The sequence below is a fragment of the Hyperolius riggenbachi genome, chromosome 2 (assembly GCF_040937935.1).
Source record: "Hyperolius riggenbachi isolate aHypRig1 chromosome 2, aHypRig1.pri, whole genome shotgun sequence".
Taxonomy (NCBI): domain Eukaryota; kingdom Metazoa; phylum Chordata; class Amphibia; order Anura; family Hyperoliidae; genus Hyperolius; species Hyperolius riggenbachi.
In genome coordinates, this window is record NC_090647.1 from 273,943,513 (window position 1) to 273,961,401 (window position 17,889).

The 17,889-nt window shown below is 49.0% G+C and overlaps 1 protein-coding gene across 3 annotated transcripts in view; it reads left to right on the forward strand.

The window, feature by feature from the left end:
- Positions 1-17,889, forward strand: part of LOC137546357 (schlafen family member 9-like) — a 55,108-nt gene that overhangs the window by 21,237 nt on the left and 15,982 nt on the right. For all 3 annotated transcript variants that reach the window (XM_068268703.1, XM_068268704.1, XM_068268705.1), the window contains one exon: positions 3,782-4,499. In XM_068268703.1, the coding sequence (XP_068124804.1) occupies positions 3,782-4,499 (718 nt within the window). The remainder of the gene's footprint in view (positions 1-3,781; positions 4,500-17,889) is intronic.

Genomic DNA, 17,889 nt, shown 5'->3' on the forward strand with positions numbered 1-17,889 from the left:
ATTTTCCACCAGGCAACAAAAGCAGTTGGTTGTGGCCCCAATCAGAGTTTGAGGGGCCCCGTCAGCACTGCAGAACCTGGCAGACCCAGACTTTGGGAGGAAGGGGCACAGTGCAGGAATGGGAGACAGCGTGCAGAGAGAGTGGTGGGGAGGGGGGCATCCCCCCCCTCCTCCCTCACCTGGGGCCCCCCTTCTGTGCTCCCCACACCAGATTTAGCGCAGCGGCAGCGAGCTGAGAACGACTTGCCTGGTTCCAGGCGCCGGAGCTGGTCTTCTCAGTTGTTCAATGCCGCTGCTCTCACTGTACTTCCTGATTAGCGGAAGTACAGTGAGAGCAACAGCACTGGACAACTGAGAAGACCGGACCAGCGGCACGCAAAGCTCTGGCTCCTGACTGGAGCCAGGAAGAGAAGAGGTAAGTCATTCGCCGCTGTGCTTAATTCTGGAGGGGGGGGGCATGGAAGGGCCAAGAGTGGCCCCAAGTGAGGGTGGGGGGGGAGGTTCCCTCCTCCCTGCTGTTTTGTGCCTGCTGCTTCCCCCTTCCAGGCTACCTATACTGGGGACACCTATAAACCTGGCTACCTATACTGGGGACACCTGTGGACCTGGCTACCTATACTGAGGGTACCTATAGACCTGGCTACCTATACTGGGGACACCTATAGCTGGCTACCTATACTGGGGCACCTTTAGACCTGGCTACCTATACTGGTGGCAACCATAGCTGGCTACCTATACTGGATGCACGGTCACCTATAACTTGCTACCTAAACCGGGGCACTTATACTTGGCTATGGGGGGGGGGGGGGGGGGTAAATCTGCTACTTTGCTTAGGGCCCTATTTGGCCTTAATCCGGCTCTGTATGGAGGTGACTACTCTTGTGGGTGCTCTCTGGTAAGTGCTGGTTTATCTAATTAGAGATACAGCAAACATCTGTGTAATACTAAAGGTGGCGCTGCAGTGATAGATATAAGAAAGGAACAGTTTAAAACAGGGTTTTGGTGTTTGCCCAAAAGTATTACCCTCTAAAGTAATCAGTTTCACTCTTCCCGCTGCTTCCTTAGTACTTAGGTGGGGGTACCCAACCCTACACCTCAAAAGAAGATTCCAAATAAAGTTTACAAAAAGGAGCGCTGGACATAAATAATTTCAACTTCTATTGCTGATATCAATTTTATTCTCAAAGCACCAATAGCACTAAAATACAAGGGTAATAAACAACCCACTCACTCACTCTCACCTTTCATACTTATACAGGGACCACCTGATGCCAATAAAAAGTAAATTGCATAAAAACTGATAAAAGATAAAAAATCAAAAAAGCTGAGTCACTCTGTGAGGATTCCCTTGTAAAAATCGGGTTGATGATCCGTACGGGACCTACTAGTCAATCCAGTAACCACGCTGCCCACCAGAATAATTAACTCTCCACACAGCCGCACCGGCTCCTGCCGGCGCCGAGAGGGTTGTTCCGTGTCACAACTATATGTAGATTACCTCAATGGACATAGTCCCAGGATGTCACCATTCACGGTATTCCTCTCCTCTCCACACAAACAGCGCCTCCGCGCTAGTTACCTCAGCCGAAAGTTCCACAGCCCGACAGTACCCGGATTTCCGAATGACGTCACTTCCTCCCTCTAGCCTCCTGCGCTCCAGTGACTGGAGCGGTGGTACTTCCCTGCGTTCCACCGCAGGATGGATAGGATCGATACGGAGGATAAGCTTTGCCACTGGCTTCCAACTGTGGGGACCGTCACTGTACTTCCACTAGGGTCTTCTGGGGCGCCCCTCCTAGCTTTAAATCAACATGTTTCGACGATCCCTCGGTCGTCTTCATCATTTTTGATTTTTTATCTTTTATCAGTTTTTATGCAATTTACTTTTTATTGGCATCAGGTGGTCCCTGTATAAGTATGAAAGGTGAGAGTGAGTGAGTGGGTTGCTTATTACCCTTGTATTTTAGTGCTATTGGTGCTTTGAGAATAAAATTGATATCAGCAATAGAAGTTGAAATTATTTATGTCCAGCGCTCCTTTTTGTAAACTTTATTTGGATACAGCAAACATCTGATTTAAAGCCGGGGCATTAATCTGTGTAAATCCGAATAACCACATCTAAGTAAAAAAAAGATACTGATTGGCCAGTCAGTGCCTTCCGGATGTGACCATAATTGAAGGCCTTCTGGGTTCATTCGGTTTCCAGCAGCCCTATACTACTGTTTATCACTATTGTGTTAATAGACCCCTTTAAAAATTTCAACAACAAAAAAAAGCCAAGAATTTTCTGTTGCTGTTAAACAGTTTACAAATGTTTTTAAAGTGATTCTGACTCCAGAAATCAGCAAAAGGGATACACATTCCTAGATCCAGGGTGATGGGTAAGAATCAGCATTAGATCATTTATCTGAGGCAGGTGCCTGAGACTCCTGGCTCTGTTACCACGGTGCAAAAGCTTTCCAGGGTTAGGATATTTCAGCTGTGAGGAAATAAAACCAAAACACAACGTGGGTGTTTCCCAGAGAACCATAATTGCTACACCTCCAGCCATAATGATTGGTAATGAGCAGTGAGAGAACTTGTGAATGTGGGTTCTCCATCAACTGTTTACCAGCTCACTATTTACATCATCAGTGGTAGAGGAGACTTTACTCTACTAACGTGTTTTTTTGGCTGGCTGTCTTGCCATTAGAGAGATTAATTTACTTCCTCCTATTTCACTGGCAATCAGACATAGAGATAAGCTCTCTCATGAGAACACAGACAGCAAACCTAGAAATAGTTGTAACCCTTCCCCACTGTATACAAAAAGGTGTGGCTCAGAGCTCTGCTCTAAGCCAAACTAGAGGTGTAATGTTGCATACTGAAAACTTAATTTCTTTGGGAACTGCTGGGTCTTAGTAGTTCTATGAAAAAAGAAACATCTTAAAAGGTACTCCGAGCACCTCTAATGTGCATGCCTTTAAGACTCTGACCAGTACTGCAAAGTACTTAAAGATGCATACCTTTCTGTAGCTTGTGCTCTCTTTCATTTGATGCCGGAGGCCTCATTTCCACTATCGCTAATCCGCATGCGTCTTGCGTATGCGGATTCGCATAGACCATATAAGTGAATGGGCCTGTTTCCACTTATGCGTCTGCGGGAGCGTTTTATTGTGCGGAGAAAATCTGCATGGAACACCCTGCAGAATTCGCCTGCGTGTGGAATGCCGGCGAATCGCATACAATGTATTTAATAGGGAAATCGCATGCGTTTTCCCCATGCGTTTTTTGCTGCGAATTCGCATAGGTACCAATGTAAATTCACACAGGCAGTGACATGGTTAAAATCGCATATACCCTCACCTATGCGAATTCGCGGCAAAAAACGCATGCGGAATCGCATCCGCATGCGATTTCATCAGCGGTGGAATCCAGGCGATACCGCACCACAATAGTGGAAACGAGCCCTGAATCACTGTTCTGCACTAAAAGTTTTCGTTTGATTTCAATTTAAAAATCGCAGCTGCCATCTTGGCTATGTTATAACTTCTGGGTCACCCCTGTCTTCTCTGTTAGAAAAGTGCATCACTGAATGAAGCAGGAAGAGGAAGTGACGCACATGGCCATTGCAAGAGGCTCCTGCAGAGGGGTCATAGCATGACTTTGTTGGAAGATGTCTGTCTTAAAGGCATGCCCATGAGAGGTGCTCGGAGTCCCTTTAAATAATATGCCGTATGAGGAACTGAGAATGTAAAAAAATATAGTGATTTAAATGTATCCATGTTTTGTCATTGCACAGGTTTGGATGAAGCCATCACAATAAAGCCAGATAACTTGCATGCAGAACTTACAGCGGAGCACCCTGAGCTGGAAGGCCTGCTGAAGACTCTGGTATCACCTGGGGAAGGAGGAGTTGTTATTCTCTCCAGAAGTTGGGCTGTTGATCTTGATCAGAAATGTAACTCAAACGTTGTATGTGATGTTTTGGTATTGAGCTCTGGACGGCATCCTAAACTGTACTCTGTGTTTAGCGGCAAACTCTCTCAAAAGGAATTTGATTATTCACGACATACAGCGCTGGTCTTGAAACAACAGCTGGTTAATATAGGCGGTTACTCTGGAAAACTTTGTATTATTCCTGCCGCGTTGCATTTGAGTTCTGCAAATGAGGAGGTTGATTTTTCTTGGCCGGAAATTAATTACCCTGAAGCATATCAACTGGATAATTTTGACACTGTGAAAGAGTTACTGAGCTCCCTCTCATTTGTCATGCTCAGTTTTAGGTCTTTTTTAAGTGACAAGGTTGGAATGGAGTATTTTAATTTGCTTACCACAGAACAGTATAACGTGGTGTCAAAGCAGCTGTTTAAAGGTCCTTTCTTTATCCATGGACCACCAGGAACTGGGAAGACTGTTGTTGCTTTGGAAATCATCAAGAAAATTAGGAATACTTACAATTGTTCCCCTGATAAAGTACTGTACATCTGTGAAAATACACCTTTAAGACAATTTGTATGGTAAGTTTCAGTTATAAGAGTTTTTGTGTTCATTTGGCAGAGCTGAAAATGTGAACAGCACATTTAATTATTCTTCTCCATGCAGCCCCTGAGTGCACAAATTGTAACATCCTATAGCAAGGGTCAGGAAACTTTTTGGCTGAGACAGCCATAATTGCCACATATTTTAAAATGTATTTCCCTGAGAACCATACAATATGTTTCAAACTGGGACAGTGCGCATGCACAGCAGAGGGCTCAGGTCGCTGTTGCCATGGTTATGTGTATACAGTTGATCTGCCGGGCAGCGGATGTGTCAGACATATCTTCAGCTTCTCTTGGGTTTCAGAAACATCAGCAATTTCTCCTAGAGCTAGAGAGGAGAAATACCGGCTAAGGCCGAATCCACAATATAAGCGCTTTTCTGAGCGCTTTGTAATTGATTACCGCTTTTTAAAGCGGAACTGTAAAGAGTTTTTAAACACATTGTTTCACTTACCTGGGGCTTCCCCAAGCCCCCAGCAGCCGTCCTGTCCCGCGGCGGTCCTGCCCGAGCCGCCGTTCTCCCGCCACCAGCTACTTTCGGTTTCACCGCCGGGCCACTGCGGCGGGAGAACGGAGGCTCGGGCAGGACCAGCTCGGGACAGGACGGCTGCTGGGGGCTTGCAGAAGCCCCAGGTAAGTGAAACTATGTGTGTAAAAACTCTTTACAGTTCAGCTTTTAAAATTCCTCCCATTCACTTTAAATTAATTTAATTCTAATTAAAATTGCGGTAAAAATTGCCGTGATTTGTGTTCGCATCGATTTTTACTGCAATTTTAATGGAAGTGAATGGGAGACATTTTTAAAAAGCACTCAAAAAGCGCTACTCAATCACAAAGCGCTCAGAAAAGCACCTATAGTGTGGATCTGGCCTAACAGCTTGTACAATTAGCTAGCTGACTTGGAGGTTGAATCACTTTGTAGGACAAGATCCCTGCACTTTGCTCAATAGGCTGCCTGTCAAGTGACAGACAGCCTATTGGGCCAATCAAAGTGCAGTGATTTCCTCCTACAAAGTCACTGGACCTGACAGAGTCCAGGGTGGGACTATTGGAGCAGCCGTTAGTTTTGGGGGGATCGTGAGTAAGTTAGTAGTGCACGCTACAGCAGTAGCTTGCCTACTTTGACAATTTTACTTGCGTTGTCACACTAAGCTGCGCTGCTTGAGCTGTGTAGCATAGTGAATCAACCCCTAACTGTGAGCCAGATGTAGCCATCAAAAGAGCCACATCTGGCTCCCGAGCCATAGATTCCCTACCCCTGTCCTATAGCATACTTTAGATTAGAAAAAAAAAAAACAGCACCATGGCACACTTCTCAATAACATTGACAAACTCTGCAACCACATGCCTGGCCCCAGGCTGATTGGGACACACGCCTGACAGCTAGTTAGCCCATATGGGGATACCAGCAAAAGACTGAGGTGAGATTATTCTATGACCGGCTGGCCCACTGTACACCACACACATTGAGTGCGCTCCCCACCCATTTTTGTCTCCCCAGTATTGATGCCATCTTGAATGGACTTAGGAGTTGCACCGAACCACACACAAACAACTTTGATCAATCCTCCTCTACACAGGAGTTTCCCTACTAACTATGTCTGTAACTCTGGTGCCCAAAACTGTCACCCTAGCAATTGGGTCCCAATAGCTACTGGTGACTAGAGATGACCCGAACCTCCGATTTTAGGTTCGCAAACCGCATTCGCGAACATGCGAACTTCCGCGAACCGCAATAGACTTCAATTGGGAGGCGAACTTTGAAAACTAGAAACATTTATGCTGGCCACAAAAGTGATGGAAAAAATGTTTCAAGGGGTCTAACCTCTGAGTTTTTGCATGGATGAGTGGGATACACGCCAAAAGTCCTGGGGAAAAATCTGGATTTGATGCAAAGCAGCGTTTGAAGGGTAGAAATCACATTGCATGCTAAATTGGAGGTCTAAAGTGCTTTAAAACATCTTGCATGTGTATACATCAATCAGGGACTGTAATTAGAGTACTGCTTTACACTGACACACCAAACTCACTGTGTAATGCACTGCAAACAGCTGTTTGTGTTGTGACGGCCGTGCTGGACTGGTGTGCACCATGGCGAGAGTGCAGGCGATAGCTGTTTTCAAGCCCATATGGTCGCCAGGCTGAGGTAGCTCAATGACAGAACAACAGTGACTGTCCAGCTGAACGAATTTGGCCTGTCCACAATGAAGCAAAGACCTTATTATCTTTGGTGTGCCACCCCCCGAGACACTCATATAGCCGTCGGTCATTGCTTCATTGTGATACGCAAGCCCCTTCACCGCAGCTAGGTAATGATTACGAAGGGGAATTGACATATGTACATGCCTTTTGTTTTGTTGTTGCAGCTGCAGTGCAGCCAGAAAAATTAGGCAGGCATGTACACGCACCAGAAAAATTATTATAGCGGCCGCTGCTAGGAATTCAGGAATCCGCCTAGAGTCCTGGACCCTGTTGATGGTGGTGGAGAAGGCAGTCAAGTGGCCTGCAGGCAGAGATGCTGTGTGGGGAGCGACTTAGTCATGGGGCAGGCAGTCACACGGCATGCAGGCAGAGATGCTGTGTGCGGGGACTGATTTAGTCTTCGGCGGGCAGTAGGCCTCCGGGATCCATGGCTCATTCATTTTGATAAAGGTGAGGTACTGAACACTTTTTTAATTTAGGCCACTTCTCTTCTCAGTGACAATGCCTCCAGCTGCGCTGAGCTCCTGCTTTTCACCCTGTTTTTCCTCTTTTTCCACTGTTTTTGTTTTTTAGGTTAGCCAGCATTAGGGTAGTATAGTAGTAGTATAGTATAGTAGTAGCTAGTTGTAGCCGCGACCCGTTCAGCCGTCACTGCGGGCTTGCCGCAGCATACAGCCTACCCCACGTGGGGACCACGTGGAGCGAGCGGGGAGCGGGCTCAAGGACTGATCCGGGCTCCCTGCGGCCCAAGCTGCCACACCGCATCCCCTGCCGCCACCTCTCTGGGCTACCCCCCATCCGCAGGCTCAACCCTGGACAGATCGGCGACGGTCGACCACGGTTTTCTCACGGTCCCCACAGCCTCCGATCCAGCTGACTAGCCTGCACGTGAGCCGACTTAAGCTCAGAAGCATCGGAGAGCCAGCCGCAGACCTCTGGCTCACCAAAGGAGCCGAACGTGATCCGGATGCCTGGAGGAGCCGACTCAAAAGCCCAGGAGCCGCAGAGAGCAAGTCGCAGACCTCTGGCTTACCGGAGGAGCCGTACGTGATCCGGATGCCTGGAGGTGCCAGGAGCCGACTCAGGGGCAGAGATCCAGCCACAGACCCGATCCAGAGAGCCGCAGAGCGCCAACCACAGACCCGATACTGATGCCTGTCGTTCCCCCGCCTGCCTGATGATCCAGATGCCTGCCCGAAACTGCCTGCCGAGCGACCACTGCCAGGTCCCCACCACCGAGGAGAAGGGCATTGCCAAGCTGCAGAGAGCCTCCCACAGCTGACCCAGGGGTAAGGCCTCACTTCACACACTGCCTGTCTGTTGTCCCACCGCAGGCCTGCCCCTCTATAGATCCCTATGGGCCTAGTCTGCCGAACTTATTTGGGTCCCTCTCTAGATCCCTTTGGGCTAGCTTGCTGATTTGTTTTTCAACCAGCCTGTTATACAACCAGCCTGCATGTACCACTGCTGAACTTTGATGCTTTCCCTGCTGTCTTTGGCTGTGCATTACTGACTGTTGCATTATTCATGCCTGCCTTGTGCTGAACCCTGCTGTACCATGTGCACCACTAAGCTGTCCCACCGAAGGCCTGTCCCTCCTTAGATCCCTCTGGCCTAGCTTGCTGAACGTGTTGGGTCCCTCTTTAGATCCCTCTGGGCCTAGCTCGCTGAACTGTTGGGTGTTATAACTAGCCTGCATGTATCCCTGCTGAACATTGATGCATTCCCTGCTGTCTTTGGTGTGAAGTACTGACGATTGCATATTCATGCTTGCCTTGTGCTGAACTCTGCTGTACCGTGTACACCACCAAACTGCTCTCTAGTCTGCCTGTCTGAGCAGCCGGCGGATGCCCCGCACACCCAGAGGAGCAAGCGGGAAGTTCCAGTATGCCATGCTCCACCACCCCACGCTGGCGCCCATCCACCCCTCGTGCCTGGGGCGAAGGCCCGCCTCTGCCGCCCCCCTCCACAAGCACGACCTTCACCAGAGAACAGCTACTAGGGTGGGAACCACGTTGCCCCTCACCCCCTGAAGCCAAGCTCCTAAGTAACCTGGTCTGGAACCACATCCGGCAAGTCTTGGATCCAGCACTAAAACAACATGCAGGCCGGCGACGGAGAGGATGCCGGACAGGGGCCCGCGTGAGGCTGAGGAAGAAGGGCCTTCGGTCAGCCATCCCCTCAGTCCTCCTAGGCAATGTCCAATCCCTCCCCAACAAACTAGACGAACTGCGCCTCCTCTGCGACAGGAGAGACCTCGGCAGAAACACTCCAGCCCTCTGCTTCACAGAAACATGGTTACATGAGGACATCCCCGAGAGCGCCCTCCTTCTCCCAGACTACAGCCTCATCCGGGCAGACCGAGACCCGGTCCTCTCTGGGAAGAAAAGAGGGGGGGGGGGGCATCTGCTTCTACATTAGCTCCTCATGGTGCGCCACCCCCTCGGTACTTGACAGGAAGTGCTCCCCAGACCTGGAACTCCTACTAATTAACTGCAGACCGCCATACTCACCACGCGAGTTCTCCTCTTATGTCCTTGCCGGAGTGTACATACCCCCTGATGCCGACATCAAATCTGCCCTGCTGGACCTAAATGAGACCATCTCGCAGTGGGAGACTTCCCTACCGGACTCGCTGTTCATCGTCGTTGGCGATTTCAACAAGGCCAACCTACGACAGGAGATGCCACGTTACTACCAGCATGTAGCCTGCCCTACCAGAGGCCCAAACACACTAGACCACTGCTACACAGCACTGAAGGTAGCATACAAGGCGGTCCCATGGGCAGCCCTCGGCTCCTCTGACCACTGCCTCATCCATCTTATTCCCACCTACAAGAGGCACCTAGAATCGGCTAAACCGACACTCAAGACTATCAAAGTGTGGTCAGATGAGGCCAAGCTGCAACTGCAGGCCTGTTTCGACTGCACTGACTGGAAGTCCCTAGAAGCGCCAAACCTGGACGAATGGGCAGATAATGTCGCCTCATACATCAGTTTCTGTGAGGACTCCTGCGTACCAACAAAATCCTTCAAGGTGTACCCGAACAACAAGCCGTGGTTCACTAACAAGCTACGACAACTGCGGAGTCGCAAGGAAGCGGCACATAAGTCTGGCAAACAGGAGGACTACAGAAGAGCGAAAAATGACCTCAATCGGGAGCTGAGAGTTGCCAAAAAGGAGTACGCCGCGAAAATGGAACAAAACCTGAGATCTATGGACTCAAGGGCTGTATGGAAGGGGCTGAAGGCCGCCACTAACTATAAACCCCAACCCCAACATGCAGCACCTAGCCTGAAATTTGCCGAAGATCTGAGCAGGTTCTACTGCAGGTTCGAGAACCAGGAAGCACAGAAGGGGCGTCTGGAAACACCCAACCCCTCTCCATGCCCTGCAGACAACAACCCGAGCCCACACTCCCCTTTGGTGGTAAGCGAGGCCAATGTCCTGCGCCTTCTATCAACGCTAAACGTCAGGAAAGCCTCCGGCCCTGACGGCGTATCTCCAGCCTGCTTGAAAACCGTCTGTCGGCAACTGGCCCCCATCCTCTCTGATATCTTCTCCAAGTCACTGATGGAAGGCAAGGTTCCCACGTGCTTCAAGAGGTCTACCATCATACCTGTCCCTAAAAAGCAGGGGGTCTCAGACCTCAACAACTTTAGGCCCGTGGCCCTGACGTCCGTCATTATGAAAACCCTGGAGCGGGCGGTCCTAGCCTACCTCAAGCTCTACACTTCGCCCCTCCTAGACCCCCACCAGTTCACCTACAGGGCAAACAGGTCCACCGATGACGCAATTAATATCTGCATGGAGCTCATCAATGACCATCTTGATAGGCCAAACGCGTATGTCAGGATACTACTCCTCGACTTCAGCTCGGCTTTTAACACCATCTGTCCACGCATTCTACAGGAGGACCTTGCCGCACTTGGTGTTCACTCAAGCCTACGCCTTTGGATCACAGACTTTCTCACCAACAGGTCCCAAGTCGTCATGCTGAGCGACATCTGCTCCAAAGCAGTGACAACAAACACAGGTGCCCCTCAGGGCTGTGTGCTGTCTCCACTACTGTTCTCCCTCTACACGAACAACTGCAGATCGGAGAAGGACTCTGTCAAGGTCATCAAGTTCGCTGATGACACCACCGTTGTCGGCCTTGTCACCAAAGATAACGTCCAGGAGTACTGTCAGCACTGTAAATGTGGAACTCCGCTCACACCTCCGTTCACCGACAGTGCAGGAAAGCAGGCTGCCAAGACCTCAGATCCAAGACCGTAGAAAGTGAAGTCCGCACGATGTCGGTAGAATCAATATGGCTTTATTCAATCGTTACACATGACAAGCTAAAAGCCAGCACCACATGCTGACATGTTTCGGGCGTTGCACGCCCTTAATCATAGCATAGGCGCACATGAGAAAGGGTGACTCCTATATAGAGTAAGGTTACACCCGATACCACATGTTCAATAGACCCCACCCACAAAGAAAGGTGCATATAAAACAGTGGGGGGAGAAAAGGACACACAGAAATTCCCCACACTGAAATAATCTATTACATAAAAGCATTGTAAAAGGCATAAAAATGTAAATGCATGCGATTAGGCACCATATAACATTAGGCAGCATGAATTAAATCCTCTTCATAAATTTCAAGAGATTCAAGATATGAACTTATATAATCGTGTGTGAACAAAAGACAAGGGTGATCATTTGATCCACTCTAAGTGACTGTGTTGAGGTCCCATCTTGCATTAAGTCCTCTCGGTGAGCGTGTCCCTAATTGGAAGATCCAGTAGGCCTCCCTGGTAAGGAGACGTTTATAAACGTCCCCCCCTCTCACAGGCCTTAGGACACGCTCAATACCCTGAAATGAGAAAGAGGACATGTCACCTGAATGAACTGATCTAAAGTGCTTTGCTACATTGGACACCTCTAGGGTCAACCAGCCAGCCCCCCTGTAGTGTTCAGCTATACGTTGTCTGAGGTGCCTGGTAGTGCACCCCACATATTGGGTGTGGCATAAGGAACACGAGATAAGGTAAATTGTATACCTCGTGTCACAATTCATGTATTGTTTGATGGGAAAGGTTTTACCATTGGAAAAAGAAACGATAGAACGGGTGGGTTTGTGGACACTACAATAGTGGCACGTGGAGAAATTGCAACTATATGAGCCAGGGGTGGTCAGCCAACACGGTCGTTGTGTGCTGGAAGGGAGAAGGCTAGGTGACAGGATGCTCCCAAGTGTGGGAGCCCTTCTACTAGCAAATCCTGTGCTGCAGGCGGACGAAACGCTTAATCAGATCATCAAGCAAGGAGTTAGATTTCTATCGTTTCTTTTTCCAATGGTAAAACCTTTCCCATCAAACAATACATGAATTGTGACACGAGGTATACAATTTACCTTATCTCGTGTTCCTTATGCCACACCCAATATGTGGGGTGCACTACCAGGCACCTCAGACAACGTATAGCTGAACACTACAGGGGGGCTGGCTGGTTGACCCTAGAGGTGTCCAATGTAGCAAAGCACTTTAGATCAGTTCATTCAGGTGACATGTCCTCTTTCTCATTTCAGGGTATTGAGCGTGTCCTAAGGCCTGTGAGAGGGGGGGACGTTTATAAACGTCTCCTTACCAGGGAGGCCTACTGGATCTTCCAATTAGGGACACGCTCACCGAGAGGACTTAATGCAAGATGGGACCTCAACACAGTCACTTAGAGTGGATCAAATGATCACCCTTGTCTTTTGTTCACACACGATTATATAAGTTCATATCTTGAATCTCTTGAAATTTATGAAGAGGATTTAATTCATGCTGCCTAATGTTATATGGTGCCTAATCGCATGCATTTACATTTTTATGCCTTTTACAATGCTTTTATGTAATAGATTATTTCAGTGTGGGGAATTTCTGTGTGTCCTTTTCTCCCCCCACTGTTTTATATGCACCTTTCTTTGTGGGGGGGGTCTATTGAACATGTGGTATCGGGTGTAACCTTACTCTATATAGGAGTCACCCTTTCTCATGTGCGCCTATGCTATGATTAAGGGCGTGCAACGCCCGAAACATGTCAGCATGTGGTGCTGGCTTTTAGCTTGTCATGTGTAACGATTGAATAAAGCCATATTGATTCTACCGACATCGTGCGGACTTCACTTTCTACGGTCTTGGATCTGAGGTCTTGGCAGCCTGCTTTCCTGCACTGTCGGTGAACGGAGGTGTGAGCGGAGTTCCACATTTACAGTGTATCTCCTGTCATTTTCTCTGCTCCCTCCATTGGCATCCATTCTCACATAGAGCTATCATCACCACCAGGCATGGCCCAATCTGAACAAAGAACATTACGCAGCAATGCCTCTTCATGCATACCAGGCAAGGATTCAACATCCACCAAAGTGCTTCTTACTACATCATCTAAGAAGGCAGTGTCCTCTATATATGCTGTGCAGCGCAATCTGGACATGGTCCGCAAAACAGCTGCAGCACAAGCAGCAGCTCAAATAGCAGTAGGAACACAGCCTTCGGAAATTTTGACAGCGTCCACAGCTACACAGTCTACAGCTGCAGCCAGCACTACAAGTGTACCTGCTTTGTGTTCGCCGCCGGCTCCTTCCGGGATAGAGGGTCCTGGACTGGATGCGGCCCCTGCCCTCTCTGCCGTTGTGTTGCCGAGTGGGGACCTCCTTGCTGGAGGAGTGCGCTGGTCCCCAGTTGTGGAGGAGGCTCCTGTCGAGCGGACTCCCCTGACTTCCGGCGCGCATCTGATGACGTCAGAGCTGGGCGCCCGACCAAGGCTACCAGCTTCACGCAGGCTGTCTCTGGACACCTTATCTCAGGGAGGAAGTGTTCCGCTTGCCCCCCGCCGCATCTCCGGTAGGTTTTTGCCACTGACTGGCCGGCCTTCCGTACCTCCATCTGCAGAAGCCCTTGACCTTCCTCTGGAGGTTCGACCACACTGTGTGCAGCTGGTGCGTGGTCTATGGGATAATCTCCAGGACAATCCCCAGGAACAGCAGGCCATAACCGATCCACCTCATGGAGTCACCATAGTGGATCCGAAGGTTAGTGATCTGGGGACAGTGACCGGTTTATCCAATCTGTCTGCAGCTGCCTACATAGCAGCACATGCTTCCTTTGGGGATGTATATTTATCGCATACTCTCGATCCCAATCTGGGTGCCCTATGTACTACTGGCTCAACAGTGGGTGCGGTTGGGCCTGATATGCCCACACAGGGACACATCTCCTTGCAGAACTCTGGGTCCTCTGACAACCACTTGATTGCACTTGGTGACTTGGACTATGATCCTGAGCGATCCTCAAGATTTGCAGCAGTGTTTTCGAGACATTTGGGGGCCTCTTCTAATATTAATTCAGAGGCAACGCTCAAATCTGCTTTTATACAGCTTGAGGATCTCATGTTGAAGGAGACCAAGGTTTGGTGGGACCTTACCAGTCTCAAGCAATACGTAGCAGATAATATTATTCCACGTGGCTTGAGAATTAGGAAGGTCCCTACCACCATCTACTCAGATAACTTTGTTGTAGAATGGAACGCCATTTTGAGTGATTGTTCAATCAAGTTGATGAAATTGATCATTGTCTATGAGGAACAACGATTGGTTGACCTACGATTGCAGGTCTCGGAGATCAAGGCGACTCTTTCTAAGCTCGACACGTTGCAACAATATGACGATTTAAATAAAAAACTTTTGGACAACGTGTCGAGGCTTGAGTCCCTGATCACCGACACCAAACGAGTCAAGTATTTACGGGATGTTAACGATTATAGAAAGGGTGTTGTGTATGAGTGGGGTCGTTGGGAGGCCACCTTCAGGTCACCAAGATCTACCTCCCGTCGACCTAGAACTAAACCCCCCAAAAAGGTTACCTTTAGCTCACCCGAGACATCTGACTCTCAATCTGAGCTATCGGATGCTTCTGGAGCACAGGTTCATGGGGCAACGGGAGGTATAGACCCTGCTACACGTTCCAACAATCAGCTGTCAAAAAACCAGCAGCCCATCCTTTCCCTACCCGCCCAGCACAAGAGGCACAACAAATACAAATACAACAAGAAAAAAGGCCGAGGCGGACGAGGAGAGGGGGTATAAAACACAACAAGCAGAGACGGGTGACTCCAATTTCCGATTATGCCACTCATACAGTTGTTAATCTTTCAGCCACTATTCTGTCCGCTTCAGAGATCGCATTACTCTCACGGGGGCTCTCCTTTGCCCCCACTACACATTTTGATGTGTTCTCCACACTTTTAGATGTCAACAAGTTTGTCAGGTCTGTTCTTCTGAGAAAGCACTTTATTGACGGGTAGACTGCGGATGGAGTGGAGTACGATTTATCAGATGGTGGAGGTATGGCCTTGCCTGATATAAGAAATTTCGGGGACACTAAATCTCTCTTGTCTTTAGAGCAATTGCTCTCAGAGACGGTCCCCTTGGTTTCTGAAAATGACGTTAGGCCTGTCTCTATCCGCAATCCAGCCTTTTATCCAACGACTGCCCGCAGTCCCCCCGTTGATGCTTTCCAGGAGGTCATAGAGAGAGAACTACTTGAACTAGCTTCTGCTAAGGCCCCAGGCCTCCGCAGCAACCTCCCTCCGGCTGAAAAGCAGGCCCTCTCCTCCCTTAAAGACAATATACGCATTGTTATCAGGAATGCGGATAAGGGAGGAGCAGTGGTCGTCCTGGATACAGAGGTTTATCGTATGGAGGCACTGAGGCAGCTCCGGGATTTGGCCACCTATTCTCCTTTGAGATGTGACCCTACGGCGGAGTACAGCAGACAGCTGCTTTCGCTCTTGTCTTTGGGCGAAAGTTTGGGAGTAATCTCCAAGCGACTAGCAGAGTATCTCGCCGTTTCTTCGCCTGTTGTTCCGGTGTTTCATCACCTGCCCAAGATTCACAAACAGGGGTTTCCCCCAGAGGGCAGGCCAATTGTGGCTGGGATTGGCTCTCTGGGGGAACGCCTGGGCAATTGGGTAGATGAACACCTACAACCCCTAGTGCGACGTCTTCCCGGCTACATACGAGACACTAAGCATGTGCTTAGTAGTCTACTGCACTTTCAATGGCATGACCACTACAGTTGGATAGCCATTGATGTTAAGTCACTATACTCTTGCATTCCCCATGCTCTCGCTCTGGACGCATTAGATTATCATATGGCGAGATACTCTGCTTTCTCCGCGGACCTCCAGTTCTTCGTCGGGCGTGCCGTCCAATATCTGCTTACCCACAATTATTTTCTTTTCGAATCTGATTTTTATGTACAACGCTGTGGAGCTTCAATGGGAGCAAAATTTTCTCCCTCACTGGCCAATTTATATATGGGCTGGTGGGAGGAGCTCCACATGTTTAGTGACTCCAATATTTATTCGAGTCACATTGTGTGGTATGGCAGATATATAGACGACCTGCTGGTCGTCTGGGACGGCACGCACGACGAGGCACTGCAATTTGTGGAGTTTCTTAATGGGAATTCTCTGAATCTGGTGTTCACTTCCCAGTGGACCTCCTCTGAGGTCAACTATCTTGACCTCACACTGAGGGGGGACCCCTCTTCTGCCTCTGTGGTTTCAGGCACATACCGCAAGCCGTGTAGTGGCAACTCCACCCTGAGGGCCAACAGCTGCCATCCGCCCCATACCATCCGTGCTGTTCCCGTGGGTGAGTCGATCCGGGCACGCCGTAACTGTTCTGATGGCTCGGCCCTCGGCGTGGAGCTGGACACTGTGGGTTCTCGTCTTGGGGAGCGTGGCTACCCCAGGTGGATGATAGAGAGGGGTAGGAGGCGGGCCTTGATGAGAACCAGGGAGGAATTATTGACTCCTGGCTCCCGCCGAACGCAGTCACGATCCAACAAAGACATGACTTTTGTGACTACCTATAGCCAGGAATATAAACAAATCACGCAGATTGTGAGGAAATCTCTTCCTGTGCTGCAGGCGGACGAAACGCTTAATCAGATCATCAAGCAAGGAGTTAGATTTGCTAGTAGAAGGGCTCCCACACTTGGGAGCATCCTGTCACCTAGCCTTCTCCCTTCCAGCACACAACGACCGTGTTGGCTGACCACCCCTGGCTCATATAGTTGCAATTTCTCCACGTGCCACTATTGTAGTGTCCACAAACCCACCCGTTCTATCGTTTCTTTTTCCAATGGTAAAACCTTTCCCATCAAACAATACATGAATTGTGACACGAGGTATACAATTTACCTTATCTCGTGTTCCTTATGCCACACCCAATATGTGGGGTGCACTACCAGGCACCTCAGACAACGTATAGCTGAACACTACAGGGGGGCTGGCTGGTTGACCCTAGAGGTGTCCAATGTAGCAAAGCACTTTAGATCAGTTCATTCAGGTGACATGTCCTCTTTCTCATTTCAGGGTATTGAGCGTGTCCTAAGGCCTGTGAGAGGGGGGGACGTTTATAAACGTCTCCTTACCAGGGAGGCCTACTGGATCTTCCAATTAGGGACACGCTCACCGAGAGGACTTAATGCAAGATGGGACCTCAACACAGTCACTTAGAGTGGATCAAATGATCACCCTTGTCTTTTGTTCACACACGATTATATAAGTTCATATCTTGAATCTCTTGAAATTTATGAAGAGGATTTAATTCATGCTGCCTAATGTTATATGGTGCCTAATCGCATGCATTTACATTTTTATGCCTTTTACAATGCTTTTATGTAATAGATTATTTCAGTGTGGGGAATTTCTGTGTGTCCTTTTCTCCCCCCACTGTTTTATATGCACCTTTCTTTGTGGGTGGGGTCTATTGAACATGTGGTATCGGGTGTAACCTTACTCTATATAGGAGTCACCCTTTCTCATGTGCGCCTATGCTATGATTAAGGGCGTGCAACGCCCGAAACATGTCAGCATGTGGTGCTGGCTTTTAGCTTGTCATGTGTAACGATTGAATAAAGCCATATTGATTCTACCGACATCGTGCGGACTTCACTTTCTACAGTACTGTCAGCAGGTGGAGAGAATCTGCAACTGGTGCAAGGACAACAGGCTGGTGCTTAACACTGCTAAAACTGTCGAGCTAATCATTGACTTCAGGAGGTCGGCCCCCACCCCTCCCCCAATCTATATTGATGGCACTGAGGTAGCTAGAGTGCC